This window comes from Notolepis coatsorum, assembly GCF_963971535.1.
Source record: "Notolepis coatsorum genome assembly, chromosome: 20".
Lineage (NCBI taxonomy): Eukaryota > Metazoa > Chordata > Actinopteri > Aulopiformes > Paralepididae > Notolepis > Notolepis coatsorum.
In genome coordinates, this window is record NC_140184.1 from 32,983,774 (window position 1) to 33,002,990 (window position 19,217).

At 42.1% G+C, this 19,217-nt stretch overlaps 1 protein-coding gene across 3 annotated transcripts in view; it reads right to left on the minus strand.

The window, feature by feature from the left end:
• Nucleotides 1–19,217, minus strand: part of LOC311246963 (kinesin-like protein KIF23) — a 41,068-nt gene that overhangs the window by 12,685 nt on the left and 9,166 nt on the right. For all 3 annotated transcript variants that reach the window (XM_084337233.1, XM_084337232.1, XM_084337231.1), the window contains exons 4-13: nucleotides 11,925–12,030; nucleotides 11,678–11,814; nucleotides 11,469–11,587; nucleotides 11,142–11,312; nucleotides 6,918–7,030; nucleotides 4,646–4,767; nucleotides 3,655–3,757; nucleotides 3,319–3,398; nucleotides 3,072–3,191; nucleotides 2,533–2,692 (exon numbers count right to left, since the gene is read on the minus strand). In XM_084337233.1, coding sequence (XP_084193359.1) covers nucleotides 2,533–2,692; nucleotides 3,072–3,191; nucleotides 3,319–3,398; nucleotides 3,655–3,757; nucleotides 4,646–4,767; nucleotides 6,918–7,030; nucleotides 11,142–11,312; nucleotides 11,469–11,587; nucleotides 11,678–11,814; nucleotides 11,925–12,030 — 1,231 coding nt within the window. The remainder of the gene's footprint in view (nucleotides 1–2,532; nucleotides 2,693–3,071; nucleotides 3,192–3,318; nucleotides 3,399–3,654; nucleotides 3,758–4,645; nucleotides 4,768–6,917; nucleotides 7,031–11,141; nucleotides 11,313–11,468; nucleotides 11,588–11,677; nucleotides 11,815–11,924; nucleotides 12,031–19,217) is intronic.

The window sequence follows — 19,217 nt, forward strand, 5'->3', positions numbered from 1 at the left end:
TATCTACTCGCAAGCTTGCGAATAGTGATTTCACCCCTTCATTCGCATTTCACTACACTAACATTAGCCTACAACCAGGGCTGTACAGGCGACATAATGTTGCGGTTGTAATTTCATTAGACAGACCAGCGCGGACATTTAATAACATGCAATTTAATTGACACGAGCAATGGGCTAACGTTAGCTGGTGGTCCCGAGTGAAGCAGGGACGGCGGAAAAGTGAGGAAAGGGGGTGGGTTATATTGACAAGTGACAACGCTTGACAACAGAAGTTTAAACATAACTTCATATTTATTAGTTATTCGTTTCTGTATATCATCCACTTTCCATCTCCGTGTTAGACTCTTCCTGTTTACATTCGAGTGTGACGTCATCACCTACGGCAGCTTAGACGATCAAAACGCGAACCTAGAACAAAACCCGGGGGGGGGGGGGGGGGCTGGCTCTCTTGTGCGTTCTCGCCCCCTCTCTCTCTCTCGCTCTCTCTCTACATTCAATGATTTAAAGTAGCCAAACGTTACAGACAGTATAAATACTAACTGGATAGTTGATGATAAACATTTAATTTCATTATCTGAAATATTCTAAAATCATTAAGTCTGCTATAAGCCATTATCCCTTTGTGTGTAATTATTATTTTCTCACAGTAGTATATATATATATATATATATATATGTGTGTGTGTGTGTGTTTGGCTAAAGTGGATAGAAAACACAGTACTGTGCAAAAAAAGGGCACCCAAGAGTTTTTATATAAATAGTCTTAGATGTAAATAATTTTTTTTATTAGTGTGTCAGTAGACTACTCTTAGTACATTTTCATTAAATTATTTTTTAAAGCATCTTCATGGTTTAATAATGCAAACATATGTTGCAGGGACTTATTATAATCATCATATTGGCGTGACTGTATGCATCAAAGGGTTAAATCAAGCATTTTAAGTGCTTTAGGAAATGTCAAAATATTGCGATATATATTGTGTATCGTGATATGGCCAAAAAATATCGCAATATCATTTAGAGGCCATATCGCCCAGCCCTACTATAATGGTAAAATAGTTATTTAAAAATTTGCCCCTAAAAAATATTCTTTGCCCCTAAATTTCTCATTTAGGGGCAAGTGTGCCCCTAGTGAAAAAGCTTAGCGTACAGCCCTGGGTGGAGGTGTTTGTATGTTTGTTATATATTGTACAGAAGGACAAAAGAAAAAGGACCTTTTATCAAATAAGGAATTACTGTTAAGGTACAAGCCTATTCACACACATGCCGGCTGCCTCCATCTAGTGTTTCCCATACATAGATTTATTTGTGTCGGCGCACCAGAATAACAAAACACAAATAGATTTCCCTAAATGGTGGCACATGTACAGTCTTTTCCACTGTTGACTGTTGTATCCAACTCACCCAGGCCAGCTATCATCTCAAATAACCAAATAACCAGTGGGAAACTACTAGAGCTGTGAATCTTCACTGGCCTCACGATTCGATTAGATTCTACAATGCATCTCGATAATATATTACATCCTCAATTTTATAATCTATATTACTGCACATGGCTACTTTTTCATCAATTAATACATGCGTCAAGATAAATCTACTTTTACTTAGAAAGTTCTTAAATCAGAATGTCAAAATAAATGTCTTTACTAGTGTTGCACGATACAGATACTAGAACGGTATCTCGACCGAGCTGTTAAAAACAGTTAAATACTCCATTGTATAGTATCAATACTTTTAGAATAGCCTGATGCTGTATTTTCTATGAGTTGAGTGGATGCATGACCAGAGCACTAGCTTTAATACAATAATAATATATTTGATTTGTAGGGCGCTTTATAGTTGTGGAGAAAATCCCAAAGCGCTACATTGTAAAAGAACATAAAAGCTAGTAAGAGTAAAGAAATGTATTATTTTAATAATCGATGTTCCGTCACTGCATCGATGCAGAATCGTCCGCATCGCGATGCATCTTAGAAGAGAAATTTAAGGGCAGCCGGGTAGCGCAGCAGGCTAAGCGTCTGTCTACCACCGCAGAGACAGTGGGATCGAATCCGGCTGCCGCGGTACCTTCGGCTTTGTCGGTCGTCCATACTGACACAATTGGCAGTGTCAGCGGGTGGAAAGCCGGTGGGGTGGGTCCTGGTCGTTGTAAACAGAGACTCCTACAGGTCGGTCAGGGTGCCTGCACAGCGAGGGAGGGAACTGGGGGAGGTAGTGTGATCCTCCCACGCGTTACACTTCCCCAGTGAGAGTCCTCGCTGTCAGGTGAAAAGAGGCTGCTGGCTGTCTCCACATGTATCAGAGGAAGCATGCGATAGACTTTAGGGCTCCCTAAATCGGCAAGTGGGGGGCAAACGACCAGGAAGGGGAGGGGGGGAATTGGCATAACGACTAAATTGGGATGGGAGAAAAATACAGAAAAATAGGAGAAAAGTAGATAAAAAAAAAAACATTGAGAAATGTACACACCCCTAGAAACTACCACCACTAACATGCATGTGTTCTAAAATAACTGACTTCAAAAGGCTATTACCAGCATTACTGAGTCCACCTCGCTCATCTATGCGACGTGACAGCTCTTCTTTGAAGACCTGGTTCCTATGTCTGCGTCCCGCTGGCAGGGCACAGATGGTCCGGTCTACTGGCCGAGCCACCTCTACCTCCTGGGTCATCTCCGCAAAGCGCATGACCAGCTACAAAACATAGCATGAAACAATGTAGCCTGCGTAGGAAACCACGCCAAGTTGTTTTTTCATGGACATACACATACATGGGCAGGTGTGAGTGATTATTAATATTAATAGATAGGGCTGTCCTCGACTAAAGACATTCTAATTCATAATAAGTCAAAAGGACTTGGTTGACTAATCGATTAGTTGATTTAATCAACAGTTCCACTTATTCAATTCAGCATGGAAAAAAGTATGTACTTATTAATTAACAATAGTCCAAAGACCAAATCAACCAATCAGGTAAAAGGGGGCGGCCCTAATTAGAAAACACATCATCTTATGAATGAAATCTGAGTCAATGAATGAATGAATCAGTCTACAGGACCATCAACTGTCTTACCATAGTTTCTTCATAATCACCAGCCTTGGGGTTGACACACACGATCATTCTGACTTTCCCTTCACCGTCAAAATAGTTCTTGAACAGGTGGGTCACTTTAGAATCCCTGTAAGGCACCATCTGCAACAAATCAAGGGCTCATTGTGACTTAAGTCTGAAGAGAAGAGAACTACTGACAGAATATAGTCGACATAAACAATAATGTCATTGCAAGTGACATAAGGAAAAGATCTATTGCAAAACCGACCTTGTTTGTTCCACACATTTGGTTCTCTCTGAGAACTTCTATACATGTCCTCAGAGTCATCAACGACTGGTTAATGTTGCCTGTAAATGACATAAGCAGAGATGTCAGTGGTAGTTGTTAGGCACATATCCTTCGGTGGTGCTACTGTACGCCTAACCGTGAAACACTTATCAATGTCAAGAGAAATGGGGCTTGCAGCTCCCATTCAGTGCTCCCAACATCGTTTATCAATGACGAAAACTATTTTGAGTATGGCATTGAAAAAGGAGTTGTGAGGCCCGTTTCTCTTGACATTTGACTAAAAACCCAAATTAACAGCAAGAGTCCTGAGCGAACCTGCTTCGCGAAGGCGGTTGCCCTCAGCTCGGGTCCTGCTGGTGCGCTCACTGCCTGCCAGGTCCACCAAACACAGCTGGCTCACATTCACCTGGTTCTTATCCTGGAATTCACCAACACAATATTGGTATCAAGAAGCAGTAGAACCACATAATTTAAAATAGCATCGTTTAAATCTGCTGTTTGGGTGCATTACAGATTTAGTATAGTCTATGATAGAGATGGATTAAGCATCGACATGCGAGAATTGCACACCTTGAGGCGTATGAGAGCATCAGTACATTTAAAATAATTGGCTGGTAGGAATTTCCCCAGTCCATTACCAAAGGCAAAAGAAACTCTTCCTCGAAGGTATTTAAGCTATACAACCTCTCCACTAATATTCAGACGGGGCAAAATCCATAACCAAAGCAGTATGGCTGTTTAGCAGCACAATATGCAGCTCAATGCAGCCGGGGGTAGTCTTACGAGAGCCACCTAGAATGAACAAACAATTTATCATAAACAAGTATGTATTCCTAATGCTTTCAGCAAATACATTGAGCAACGGCCTCCGTTGACGACATATCCTTGATTACAGTGGCTCAAAACAGTTGGAAACGCATGACTGTTCGCTAGATGGCACCAAGGTTTGAAGAATCCCGAACGGAACCGGTTGCAGAACCAGAACCAATTTGGTGGAAAAGAGCTATGAGACGACTCGCTCTTGCTCCTACACAAATCGGGCAGTCTTTTCTGGCAATAACCGGCTTGTGTTTGTTGGTTAGGTCCGTCTCTGGCTCAGTATTGTATGTATGTGGGCGTCAACTCACTCGGGTCAGTTTGTGGTTGAATTTTCAAGTTTTGTTTTATTTGTCACTTATAATGTACATTACAGTGAAATGCTTGGTTCTGAGAATGTGCTTCATACAGTAAAAAAGTTAGAAGAATAAAGTCCCAACATTATGCAAATATACAAACTAAAGGCCTGTTGGGAACTCTAGCATCTCACCTGTAGAATGTGGTCCCCATCTGCATCAAGCGGTGCTTGGGCGAGTTTCACTATGAACACACCGTGGGAACGACTGGACTCACGGTTGAGCTGAGTGTTGGCTATCCTCCTTTTCTTTTGACCTGGAAGACATAGCATACTATTAACACATTGAGTGCCAGCAGGGAGTGCACGATTTATCGCTTGAATGCCAGCTTTTTGATTTTCCGACTTGCTTGCAGTCAACATGTACGAAACTGAAAAGTTTTTGGAAATTTCTAGAAAAAGAACATTCCGCAGGAATCGCCCTTTTGTGTAATACACACAACACGGTCATTTTCCGGCTGATTTATGAATAGTTTTCAAATAAACGCTAGATTATCGATCGTAAATGTATACTTATGCACACTAGAGAAGCGGGCTGAAAAATCGATTATCTATGACCTGGTCAGCGCTAACACATACACAAATAGGGGACACGTTGTGAAATATGTGAAAAAAAACATCCGATTACCCCAAGACTGGTAAAATAGATTCCTTACCTCACATGTTCTGCAAAAAGATTACTCCAATTCCTGATCGCCATTCCAAATATCTATCGCATTTATTGATCCAACCTTGAAACACATAGTCCACGCTGCTCTGAGGGTCCCCAATGAATGCAATCGTCTCGGGTTACATGCCTGAGAAGTAAAATGTGGAATCAGTTTATTTTTTTCTTCATGCATTTCCATTGAGTCCAATCCAATGGGTGCATTACCATCCAGGAGACGATAGGGGACGGTATTTGCCCTTTGAGGTCAGAGCCAGTCCCAATGATAACGTGAGGCTGGATTGATGAAAAATGTATGGATATCACTAATAAAAGCAATAACGATTAAATAACGAGATTTCTCGTCGTTGGCACTCCGCGCATGGCAGCCAACAATGAGATTTCTCGTTGTTGGCACTCAAAGTGTTAACAGGCACAAAAGGTAACATGCCATCTCAAAGGGACAATGCACCCTGAAATAATATTGTATAGCTCCGTTTGGATTTGAACAAGTCGTTGAACATCAGAGACTCTAGTGATGTCATCACAAGAGAAATCCTGGACCCGCTTCAGAGGCAGCGAATAACAGAACAAATCCTAGGAGACTGACGGTATCCAAGGTGTTAAAACCTACATTTAAATTAATTTGGCAAAAATGAGCCCACAAAGACTCTCACAAATTAATTGTAAACTGGCCAAGTCCAAAACTTTGACATCATAAATTAAAACTCTTGATGCTCCGATTTCCAGCTGAGGGAGACGGTCGTCTACATTTATAGATATTGAGTCAATTATGTTTTCGGGGGGATTTTCCCTTTAAAAAAGGAACACGCCAACTTTTTTGGAAATTAGCTTATTTGCCATCTACCCTGGAGTTAGACAAGCAGATACATACCCTTTTCTTCTCTGTGCATGCATTAGGCTTAGGGAACAGCCGCACCAGTGTAGCCTAGTTCCCAACAGTCACGAAATACACTCCAAAATTTTCCTGTAAACATGTTGTGACCTGTGTATTTACCATATGGAGAACTTTTTTTTTCTAAGCAGATATATACTCTGAACTATGTTTTGCCGAACCACTGCTGCCTGGGCGCAGTGATTTCATCATCTCAAAAGACCGGTTTAAAAAAATATTCAAAACCAGGCAGCAGTGGTTCGGCAAAAGAAATCTGAGTATATCTGCTTAGAAAACGAAAATGTCTAATTATTATAATTGTTTTCTCCGCATGGTAAATACACAGGTCACAACATGTTTTACAGGAAAGTTTTGAAATTGTATTTAGAGTGTATTTCGTCACTGTTGGGAACTAGGCTACACTGGCACACCTACTTCCAGTGAATGACGCTAAGCTAGGCTAACAGTACGGCTGTTCCCTAAGCCCAATGCATGCACAGAGAAGAAAAGGGTATGTATCCGCTTGTAACTCCAGGCCAGGGTAGATGGCAAATAAGCTAATTTCCAAAAAAGTTTGCGTGTTCCTTTAACCCCTCATCCTTGACGGACCCACAGACTTTAGGGTGCTCCTTTTCTGAGCTAGGTAGTGGTATCAAATTAAACGAGAGAACCTGAGGATTCCATTGGTACCATGTCATGCAAGCTTGTCAGGAAGAAGAACAATGCTCCAAATAGCATGATCCCTTAGGGTCACAGCTTTCCAATGGTGTATGGTTCTTGTACTGTATGTGGTACCTACTGCTCACTTTGACCATTATGGGGATTCAAGGGGTTAAAGCATACTTAGCGGTTAATAACTTGCTCACCCTTCCAAAAGACTTCAAAGGCTTCCTCTGTGGACTTCACCTCAACCTCAGTGCACCCAGCCACATACATGTTGTGAGTCTGATCTTCACGCAAGATCTTGGACTGGGGTGCCCTGAAAGAATTTGGGGATAAGATTGAATGCATACTGTAAACATGTAAAACAACTAGCGTGGCTTTAGTGAGAGACAAGCTGTACAAGTTAACACTTTATTTTAGGGGGCACAATAATGATTAGGGACCTAGCTAAAACTAATGAGGAACTATTAGCAAACTGAACCATCAGTTACTCAATTCTCAGGACTGATGTCTCAGTGCAGAGGAATCCTCTCAATGACTTCTACTAACGTTCAGTAAAGAACCATCAATTTGACTCTAAAGCCCACATGTTCTTCTACCTTACCTCCAATTCTAAAAGTTAATCATCAGTTAATAGTTTATGTTTTGTTAACATATATAGCGCCTCATTAGTTCCCAAGTACTTAAATCATTATTTGTGTGTATAAGTAAAGTATTGCCACGTAACATGACATCAATGTTAAATGTTAGTTAACATCCATGTCACAACCAAAATAAACTAGGACAGACATTCTAATCCAATACTGGGTACAGACAAGCATATTGCACATGCTGTAAAGCTTGCAGGTAGCTAGCTGTACACAAACATGAGCCATTCCAGGGAAGCTTTTGCATGATACCAAGCCAAACTGCACAGAGCAAATTCAAAACTAATGAACTACTCTATGTATGGTATTATTCACAGGGATTTGGATTAGAGGAGGATGGGAATGTGTTGATGGAGTAACTATCAATTATCCATTCTACACTACACGACATGTCAGCAACAGCCAAGTTACAACTAAAGGGTATAAACGTTACTGTGGCCACATACATGAACTCAGTGTTCCGTACGGGTGTGCCTCCACCAAGCCACCCAATAAGAAAACACAACTTTTTGTAGATACAGTTCTGAATTCTGCCTTCCGGACACATGCAATTTGAAATATAGAATATCAGGCCTATAAATTACATTATGGATCGGGCCAAATCTCCTCTTTCCAATGGCAGAGTTCAATCTGGATTTAGTACCACCAGGGGACCGTTACAGGATAGCAAAGACAGTGAATGAAATCTACTCTAAGGGGTTAACTCTCTCAATAATAGACCCATTCAGTTGTACATTTTCAAAGGCTTGTTGTACAGTCAGCAACAGAGTCAGGCAACACCAGCAATGTGTAGGTATGATGGTTGGAGAAAGGAGCCACGACAGCTCATGCAGAACTCTAATTCTGCCGTAAGAATTTCACTCCTGAATCTGTCCCTTTAAGGTAGGGATGTCCGATATTATCGGCCGATATTGGCATAAAAATGTGATATCGAAAAATATCGGTATCCAAAAAAATACAATTTTACATTTATTTACCGAGGCAAGCAGGTAAGAACAAATTATTATTTAATTTATTGTCAAAGTATGCATAATGTTGTGTTAATTACACGACGAGATATGTAATGTTAATTACCTGAAATTATTCCGTTTTTTTTGGGGGGGGGGGGGGGGGGGACCCTGCATGTATCGGTATCGGAAATTAAGAGTTGGACAATATCGGTATAGGTAAAAAAGCCAATATCGAGCATCCCTACTTTAAGGTTTTCATTATGCATAGCTATACCTGCCCAGACACTCTAGAAATGACAGGAAAAGGTCAAAACCACACGGCATGAGACAAACATTTGGAGGTAAAACAATCCTAGCTTTTGCTAAAAGTGTAGGAGCAGTGGCGTGGTGGACAACATGCTAAAAGGTTAGAATACAAGCCGTCACTCTAGGATTTAAACATTCCACCATTTATATCTATGGGTCAAAATTGTCGTTAAAATAGTCAATAATCCCCACACTGCGGACCGGTACTTTCTACAAAGTAATGGCACACAATTTCTGATTAAGCCTCACGATTTGATTGACTGTGGTGTGAAAGCTCTGGGAGGAGTAGAATCTTTGGACATTTTCTGGGATGGACAGACCCAACAGCTGGATGTTAAGACTTATACAAGACGCTTGGTTGCAGCACTGATGTCTGAGGATGTGACTGAGGGAGTAGCTAAAAGCAAGTTGGATTAGTGGATTGTGATTAGGGGTGGGAATCATCAGTTTCATCACGATACGATACGATATCGATTCTTTGGACAACGATACGATATTTGCCGATATCACAAAGTCTGCCACGATACGATACGATACGATTCAATTCAGGTGCCTGCGATCGATATGAGGCGATATTATGTGCCCATTTAACACAATCAGTCACATTTAGATCAACAAAAAAAAGGCTACGGAAATATCAATTGATGTATTTATTTTTGAGCTCTTCCAGACATTTAAATGAAAAACAATCTATTGTTTTTAATACAAATAGACCTCCTGTTCACTTTTGTTTTTATATATTGAGCTTTAACACACACACACAGACACACACACACACACACACAGTCCCCCACAGCCCCCACCCCTCCTCCTTCCAAGTCCCCTCTTCACTCTCCTGTTCTCTCTCACGGTTAGCTGCTTAGCTTTTAAGCAGCCAACGCGACGTTCATTTAGATATTTAACGCGACGTTGGCATAAAGGAATGGCGACGATGCAACGCCTGTTATATGCATTTGACCCGTTGCGGGGAAAAAACTGCACAGACTTATATCTGCTCGCAAAATAGACGCTCTGTAGTGCTTTACAGCAGACGCAAACACTGCTGTAATGTGTACACGGAGTTTCACAATACTGGGCGCCGGCGGATATGACTCGCGGGGATTTTCAAAATAAGAGTATCGCAATATGAATCGATCTTTTTACGTTGCGTCGATCCTATTTGATTATTGATAATAGATCGATATATCGATCTGGATCGATGTATTGTCCCACCCCTAATTGTGATGTCGATCATTCTAGGTATAGTAACAATCATTTCTGTAATCTGCAGTGCCGATAGTGCTTTTTCACTCCCAGTCTCAGACAATAACAGCAACACATAATACAACACCAATACAGCAAAAGTACACACTAGGGATGGGATGGTTAATTGAATATTCAACTATAGGTTTGCTCTGCTTTGGCCAATGTTTATGCAGAGCCATGTGCTGCCCCTCTGCCTAGACTGTTTGATGATGGACAAGCTACAACTTGTGATTGCCGGTTGACAGGAGCAGCCTTGCTTACTAATGTTGATGGAGACAGTTTGTCTATACAAGCTCCTGGAGAGGTTTCAGGTGAAGATGATAACGGAAGCTACAAGTTGGTATGATTGGATTGAGAAACGAACATGTTTCTGTGGAGTAGTCTTGCTTGCTAAAGGACAGGCAGCAGTGTATTGGACCATTGGTGGTAATTATCTACAAGCTATTGGAGAGGTTTCAGATGAAGAGCCACAATGGTAGTTTTACTTTACCTCGCAACCTAATAAATATTCACTTGAGATTTTATTAAGTCATTCATTAACTTGCCAGCTAGGTTAGCTAGTTAGTCAGCAAACTAGTAGTGACTAGTTGCACTAATGGAGCGCCCGGGGGAAGTGAGAGAGCGATACACAAATTACATCTAAAAAACTATGATGATGATGATATCTGCCTTAAAATGTCCACTCATAGTACCGTACTTTTCGCACTATAAGCCGCACCTGACTATAAGCCGCAGGAGCTAAATTGAATGATGTGTACATATATAAGCCGCACTGGACTATAAGCTGCATGTGTTTTAATGTTTAATTACCATATGTAAGGAGTGGAGCCTGCAGCTTAATTTGACTCAACACGGGAAACCTCACCCGGCCCGGACACAGAAAGGATTGACAGATTGATTGCTCTTTCTCGATTCTGTGGGTGGTGCATGGCCGTTCTTATATTGAGCTTTAAGTTCCCACCTCTACAGAGAATGACTCCCACCTCTACAGAGAATGACTCCCATTGGGACACAATACTGTCGGACAAATAACAAGAATTAACTCATTTACAAGTTGTATTAAGTAAATAAGGGACCAGATCAATAACATTTCAATGCAGTAAAAAAAAGCAATATTTCGATTTTTCGGGTTTTGTCCACATATAAGCCGCACCGTTATATAAGCCACAGGGTCGAAAAATGGGGAAAAAAGCCGCGGCTTATAGTCCGAAAAGTACGGTACATACAGTCAAAAGAACAATGAAGCCAAGTTCAGTTGGAACTGAAGCATGTCACTTACTTTTGTCTGATGGGGTCAAATGGTGCTTCTTCTAGGAGGTCATAAATGTAGTTGTTGTAGATCTCAATGTAAGATACAAAGACACTGTAACAGTTATCTTCATCTATGCCTTCAGATTTGCACGCCTCCTCTGGGCTGATCATGTCTGCAAACTCTGGGTCTGCCCTCTGTCTGAGAAACACAGCCAAAGCAAACGTTACATGCTGAATACTTTTTTGCCACCTCCAGTTTTAGCAGAATAACTTGTGAGCAGCATTTATATCAAAACATTTGAGTTGTGATATAAAGAAGGACAACTGTAGTATAGCGGCTAAATGTCTCATTTACCTTGAGATGGGTGTTTTGGGAGTTTGAGGAGGTTGTTGATTCTCTCTCTTTTGTCTTTCCAGGAGGGCATCGACCTGATTCTGGATCTCCATCCCGTTCTTGTCGTCCGTTTTGAACACCTGAGAGACCAGAAATAGTCTGAAGTTTCTAACTCAAACCTTTAGCAGACTACTAGAAGTCAACAAATTAGATATCATACAAAATCTTACAAATCGCTTGGCCTGAAAGGGGCCAATGCTGTTGAAGAGCATGTCCAGAACACGAGGGAGCAGGCCACCTTCCCCCGGGGAGCCGGTCATGGTGAACGTCTTACCACTTCCTGTGACACCATATGTAAACAGCAGGCCTATGGACAACAGGATATATCTGTTTTTAAGTGATCCTATAAAACTGAATAGGAGGTGATAATCACAAGAAGTGAGTATGAGTAATCACAGGCCTGCTTAGCTCACTTACCATTCTTACAACGAATAAGATCATCAACTAATGGCATGGCAACATCCTCAAACAATTCCATTTGAGAGATTTTGATTCCAAACACTTTTTTGAAGGAGTACTGGGTCTGTAAAGATACAAAAAATAAAAGGGAGAGAACATTGAGAACATAATGTGAATGGCTTTGCAGTTGAGTATGCAAGTCGGCTTGTGGAAACCAATTTAGGGTGACAAAAATAAATATAAAAGGTAAGAGAAAGGTAAAATGATGACACTAATGAATACATGGAATTTTATATTTTCAGTTCAGTTCAGTTAAAGCCTGCAGTGCTGTGTATAAATAGTTATTTCATTAACATGATTAACAAAGATATATATTATCTTTATTATTCAGTTTGTTTTACAGTCAAGGCCGTTGTCGTGAAGTGGTGTTGTCCAGCAGGGAGCACTCCATCCTTGGCTGTAACAATGCCTGTTACGATGATAGGGACACATCACCTGGCATTGGGCTGTGCTTTGGGACAGCCAATTATTGGCTTGTATTGCAGGCAAATTTTTCCCAAATCATATAAAAAGGGACAAGAACCAGTGGTGCGTTTTCGGTTTACCTCACATCAATAATGTTTATTTATTCATTTAGATTCAACTGAGAGTTTGGCATTACAATTTTTTGTTTTTCCAAATATTGAAATGGATTCCGACAGCCCATATTGGTGATATTTCTCCACAAATGAGTCACTGACTTATATAAGTGGTAAGCACAACATTTAAAGCGGTTCTTCTGCATGATAGTATGTGGGAAAATATGTAGTTGATAATTAAATCTACTAGTCTGCAAAGTCTTATAACCATTAGTCGACAAATATTTTCTTGAGTCGAGGACAACCGTAAATGACATCAAACTTATTTACATGGAAAAGCAAAGAAATTCGGTGTCCACAAAGTAGGTCTACGTTTCACTGTCAATTCTCTAGGTTGTCTTGTGATGATTAGACTTGGTTCTCTGGATTCAAAGTTAGAACTAATACAACAAATGCAAAGCACGGCCTGAACAGCGGGACAGCCATTCAAATGTCATTCTGCATGGAACAGCTATATAGATAGCGACAGTCCATTGAAATTTGAAGCAGCATGACAGTTGGATGAATGAAGGACGCATGACATGTACACATGTTTTATGTCGTCTCTTGTGGCCTTTTGATTTGAAGCTAGAGTCCCTTATTGGAATAGATTACTCTAAAGAATTATCACACCTTCTTGCCATGGAGTAATCATGTTTTTAATATCGTCTATTTATTCAAATGTGAAGACGTTTCCTAAATTTTTTTGTATTTGTGTGCTCTCACCATCTTGCTTTTATTTGTGTTTGTTTTAATGTTGTTCTATGTGTGAACATTTTCTGTATGCTGCCTTCTTGGCCAGGGCCCATGGTTATTTCAAATATTTATAACTAGCTGAGTTTAAAAACACACTATAACATAGAAAGACAATAAACCACACAATTATAACATTTGCAGCACTTTGACATCTTATAAAAACAACCACATTGTTTTGGTCTCTGTGTTGGTCTCTGTGTTGACCCTCCCACCCCAAAGCACTACATGAAAGTCATGGAGAATGCTGGAAATTAATTCCCCAAAAATACTTCCCATTGCCTGATGCAAAACATATTCCCACATGCTCATCCGTGTGCCTCTACGCCAAAGCACAGGCTGATCGGCCCTTAGTTTGCGAGAGATTGTACGGATTCACACACAAACGCTACCAAATTTATAATGTCCATGGATAGGCTCTGCCTACCATGGACATACCAGTGCTACCAACTTTCTTAGTCGCACAAGCAAATAATTTGATTACTTTTTTGGTACAGCAGATTATTAATCAATGACCTTACATGCTGATGAATAGTTGTCGTTAGAGCTGCTGCGGTTACCGCATTACCGCGGTATCGCTGTTACATCACGCCCACCGCAGAGTTTAGCTGAATACCGCATCACCGCTGTTTTTTTATAATAATACTCTCAACCAAAGCAATGCAGCAATTTTGATTGACAGTCGATTCTGCCAATTACGTCACACCGCTTGAACCCGCCTCTGCTGTTACCACCAATCGGCAAGCGCATATTTGTTTTTTTTACTTCCTGAATGTCAGCCATTGATCAGAGCTCACAACAAGGCTAATAACGTTAGCTCCCCGCCGGAGTGGACTACCATCGCTCCTCAGGAGTACTAAATGAGGCATAATGATTTTAAACTTTATTAACAGACCGCAGAATGGGCACAACTCAGCACGCTCTGCCTTGCTATGTCCGGTAAATACGCTGATGTTATTGAACGTGTAACTATATAACGTTAATGCCACAAAACGAATGCCTTTGTTAATCATAAGTAACTTTATAATAATAAGAAGAAAGGGTCGGGGGGGGGGGTAACCGCCGGGCGCTAACACCCCTGCCCGCGACACCGAGTGAACGGCGCACGACCAAAGGGGAGACTTCGAATCCGTGTTTCACTTTCAATAACGAATGCGTGCTTGCCGAATCCCAAACAATACTCATGCTGCAAAGTCATCCTCTAAAGATAGACATTTAGACTAGAGGCAGGCTATATGCTATAAAGAGTATACTACAAAAAATAAAAATAAAAAATGCATTCACACTTTTTTTCTTTTGCTGTAACCGCGGCGGTAGGAAATATTTCGCAAATTTGTGCGGTAAGGAAAACATCAATACCGCGGCAGCCCTAGTTGTCGTCATTTGCATACCCTTGTTCTGCATTGATGACTCAGTGAAATGTGTTCCACAGGGTTCTATTTTGGCCCCCGTCTTATGCTCCATCTTGATAAATGAACTAGGAAATGGGATAAACTCAGCACGTTTTCATTTATACGCCGATGATAGTTGTTTACACAGTGGCTTCCTCTTTAACTCAGGCCATAGAGCTTCTACAGGATGCTTTTAATACACTGCAACACTCCTTGCTAAGGCTAAGACTGGTCCTAAATGCAAAAAAGACCAAGTACATGACGTTCTCTCGCTCTCGAGCTAATACAGCGGTCCCTCCGATTCTGACACTGGAAGGGACATGCCTTGACAAAGTAGCATCCTATAAATATCTGGGCATATGGATTGATTGAAAAGATGGCCTTTGATGTTGATATTGGGAACCTACTGAGAAAACTTAGACCTAAACTGGGATTTTTCTTCCGGTTAAAGAAATGTTTCCCGTCTGAAGCCAGGAAGAGAATTGTGCAGAGTTCCTTTCTGCCTGTATTAGACTATGGCGATGTGATCTATATGCATGCTCCTTCCTCCCTGCTTAAAAAGCTGGATTCTGCGTACCATACTGCCATACGTTTTGTAACGGGTGCAGGCTCTCACACCCACCACTGCACTTTGTATCAGTCCTTAGGATGGTCCTCTCTGTACCAAAGAAGACAATCACACATGTTGATTTTTATCCTTAAGTCATTGCTAGGTAAGCTGCCCTTATATATCTCCAGACTTCTGTCCTTTTACTTGCTTTTTTTAATACCAGACAAGCAGCAAATGGAATGCTTTTAAAGGTATGCTACGATTAGCCCTTTATGTTTTACCTGATGCTATTGCTGATCCGATTATGCTCCTTGCCACTGCACAAATGGCCTTCTGTATTTATATTTGAATTGTATGTTTTTTGTTTAATGCCCTGTTTTATGTTGAAACTTGTTGTGTGCCGTGTTGGTCAGGACTCCCTGGATGAAGAGATCTTGTATCTCAATGGGACATTCCTGGATAAATAAAGGATAAATAAAAAAATTAGACCAGTGGTTCTCAAACTACAGGTCGTGACCCAAAGTGGGGTCGCGGGTAGGTGACAGTGGGGTTGTGCATTGCCAACTATTAAAAAAAAAAAAATCTAGAGAAAAGTCGACCAAACTCCGATCGAGTTTTCCACCTGGCAGCAGCTGTGTGCATTTGCCATGTATCGCCCATACATCAACGGAGGCCGACACACCGTATTCCAATACACATCTCGCACATGTAATCGCGGAGGTCGTCTGGTCTTTTGTGAGTCAACGTGTACTCGATATTTGTGATCGGCACTGTCTCGTAACTAAAGCACTTAGGGGGGGGGGGGGGGGGGATTCCAGGCCAAGCATATAAAGCTAATTTACTCATCAATAGTAACAACACCTTGTGACTGCAACTTGTTCCTGTTCGTGGACGACTCAGCCCTGCTGGTCTCCGACAGGGACAAGTTGCAGGTTGAAAACCTGCAGCTCTGAACTCAGCAGAATCTGCACCTGGCTCGCTGATAACAAACTATCATTACACCTGGGCAAAACAGAGTCTATTCTCTTTGGATCAAATAACAAACTGAGCAAGGCTGTTATGTGGGGGTATATGTTTGTGCCCTGATCAGGCGCTCCTAATGTGAGTCGTCATGTCTAGATGTAGTCCTTTGTCATGGTGTGTAGTCCCTATTGTTTTCCCCCAGGTGTACCCAATTACCATTACCCCAGGTGTGTGTTGTCTCGTCATTCCCGTGTATAAGTAGTCTGTCATCCCTTCCGTCTGGGGTTGATCCTGTCTGTATAGTTCGGTGTTTGTCCGTTTATTATTTGATGTTCATTTTGATTACAAAACCATGGTAATTATACATTAAATATTCTTTATTTAGATACTTTGGCTACCGTCTCTTTATTATGTAACATTGACCAGATAACGAGCCTTCCTGTAGTCAATGGTTACGTAATATGGGGGCTCGAGCCAAACTACTCGGAGCAAACATTTGGTGGTGGCCGCTGGGCTGGATCCACACTGAGGTATGGTTGACATTGTCGTGTGTGTGACCCATGTTTTAGACCCCCTTGGCAAATACTTGAGCGTTCTCAACCAGCTAGGGCAGTCGGACCATTTTATATATGATGCCTTCCATCGCCTGGGGACACACCACATGCGGTCGGGATGTGGTCGGGTTATTAGAAGGACCCTGTCAGGCTCCTCCTAGGCCGGCGTGTGTATAGTGTTTACTTATATATAGGGGTGCTATAGTGAGGGTTGAGAACGTTTGGGGATGGGTTTGGTTTTTTTTTGACACACGATAGTGGTTGATTTGCGAATATCTCTAGGTGTGGAGGCGTTGGGCGGTCATGCCAGTGCTCGCTTATATTTCTTACATACAGTACCAGTGTTTTACCTCGCGTGGTCCAATCCGATCAAGGGACGTATTTCTTATCTCGTATCTTCTCGCAGGTTTTGAAACAGCTGGATATATCACATAGCTTCTCTAGTCCATACCACCCGGAGTCACAGGGGGCGTTAGAAAGATTCCACTCCACGTTAAAGACTATGCTTCGGGCGTTCTGTCGTGATACAGAGGATGATTGGGATGAGGGGGTTCATTTGATGTTGTTTGCCGCAAGGGAAGTGGTACAGGAATCTTTGGGTTTCAGCCCTGCAGAGTTGGTGTTTGCACATTCTGTGATTTCTGTGAGGTTGTTGAGGGAGAAGTGGTTGGGTGAGAGCGAGCCGAAAAACCTGTTGGACTATGTCTGTGGCTTTAGGGAAAAGCTGAAGAGGGCATGTGATCTGGCGAGAACAAATCTGATCAACATACAAAAACGTATGAAGGGGTGGTATGATAGGAAGGCTCGGGATAGGACGTTTGTGCCAGGGGAGAGGGTCTTGGTGTTACTTCCGGTAACAGGGTCCAGTCTACAGGCTCGGTTTAGTGGACCGTATCGGGTTAGGGAAAAGGTAGGGGAGCTGATTTACATTATTGAGACACCGGATCGTGGGCGGAAGACCCGCCTGTGTCATATTAATATGATTAAGCAGTTTCATACAAGGGGTCCTGTGGCCAGTACTGTGGTGGCCGCTATGCCGGTGTCTGTGTGGCCCCATCTAGTGTCGATATGAGTAATGACTAGGGATGGGTACCTTTCACATTTGAACCGATACCGGTACCTGTGAATCGATACCGGTACCCAACGGTACCTTTTTTCGGTACTTTAGTCTCAAGAAATGTCATTTACCTACCTCAGTCGTAAAAAGAAAAATCCAAACTTCAAATAACTACAATTTCGACAGTTTTCGGCTTGCCATTGCTCCGACTGCTTTGTTGTTGAATCAAGTCAAATCCTAGGTAAGCATATATTGTGCGTGTGAACGTTGACATGAAAAAAACAAAGTAAAAAAAAAAAAAAAAAAAAAAAAGTAAAAAAAAAATTTTTTTATTTTTTTTATTTTTTCGGTTTCTCACTTGATTCGATACTCTGTAGTACCGACGTGTTTCGGTTCGGTACCTCAAAAGTACCGAATTCGGTACCCATCCCTAGTAATGACAGTCTCTCTTTCAGACGGCGGTGGTGGGCTGGAGGATGACGTAATTATCCCGTCTAATGCGGTTGTGGAGGGCCGTCTTACAAACACGGAGTCTTTGGTCACTCTTGGCTGTCGTCTGGGCCATTTATCGGAGGTACAGCGAGCTGATATCATGGGCCTGGTTAGGACTCATGGCGAACTTTTCTCTGATATCCCTTCGCGCACGAGTGTCTTGTACCATGACATTGATGTGGGGGAGGCATTGCCCATTAAACAGCACGCGTATCGCGTGAATCCACACAAACGCGCACGGTTACAAAAAGAGGTGGAATATATGCTCGCTAATGGCATCGCTGAGCCCAGCGGCACGGTGGTGTAGTGGTTAACACTGTCGCCTCACAGCAAGAAGGTCCAGGGTTCGATTCCCGCTTGGGGACCAGGTTTCCATGATGCCAGGTACCCAGGTGGGGTATCACCCAGGCCTTTCTGTGTGGAGTTTGCATGTTCTCCCCGTGCTCGCAAGGGTTTCCCCCCCCCCGATAAGATAAACCCAATGGAAAAACATGCACAACAACAGATCGCTAACGCTGTGGCGTCCTTGACGAAGACGGACAGGAGCACTGGGATTGGTCCCCTGGCGCTGCTCACGTTGACGCCTGTCTGCTCCCGGCTGCCCTTGGGGGGGAAGGACGACGGGATGGGTTAATCGCAGAGACGAATCGCATCGGCGATTCTAAAGAGACAATGCATGAGTGTGTTCCGGTGTGTGTGCTAAAAACTAACCGCTGTGTGTACCGCTAAAACATTGAGTGTTGTTGCATGCCGAATAAAGACCTCTGCAACAGGTCCTGTATTATATATTATTATAGCTTTAGCCCGTGGAGCTCGCCGTGCTTAGTGGTGGATAAATCTGATAAGACAGATAGATTTTGCACTGATTTTCGTCTGGTAAATAATGTGACTAGGCCAGATAGTTTCCCGTTGCCCAGGATGGAGGACTGTGTCG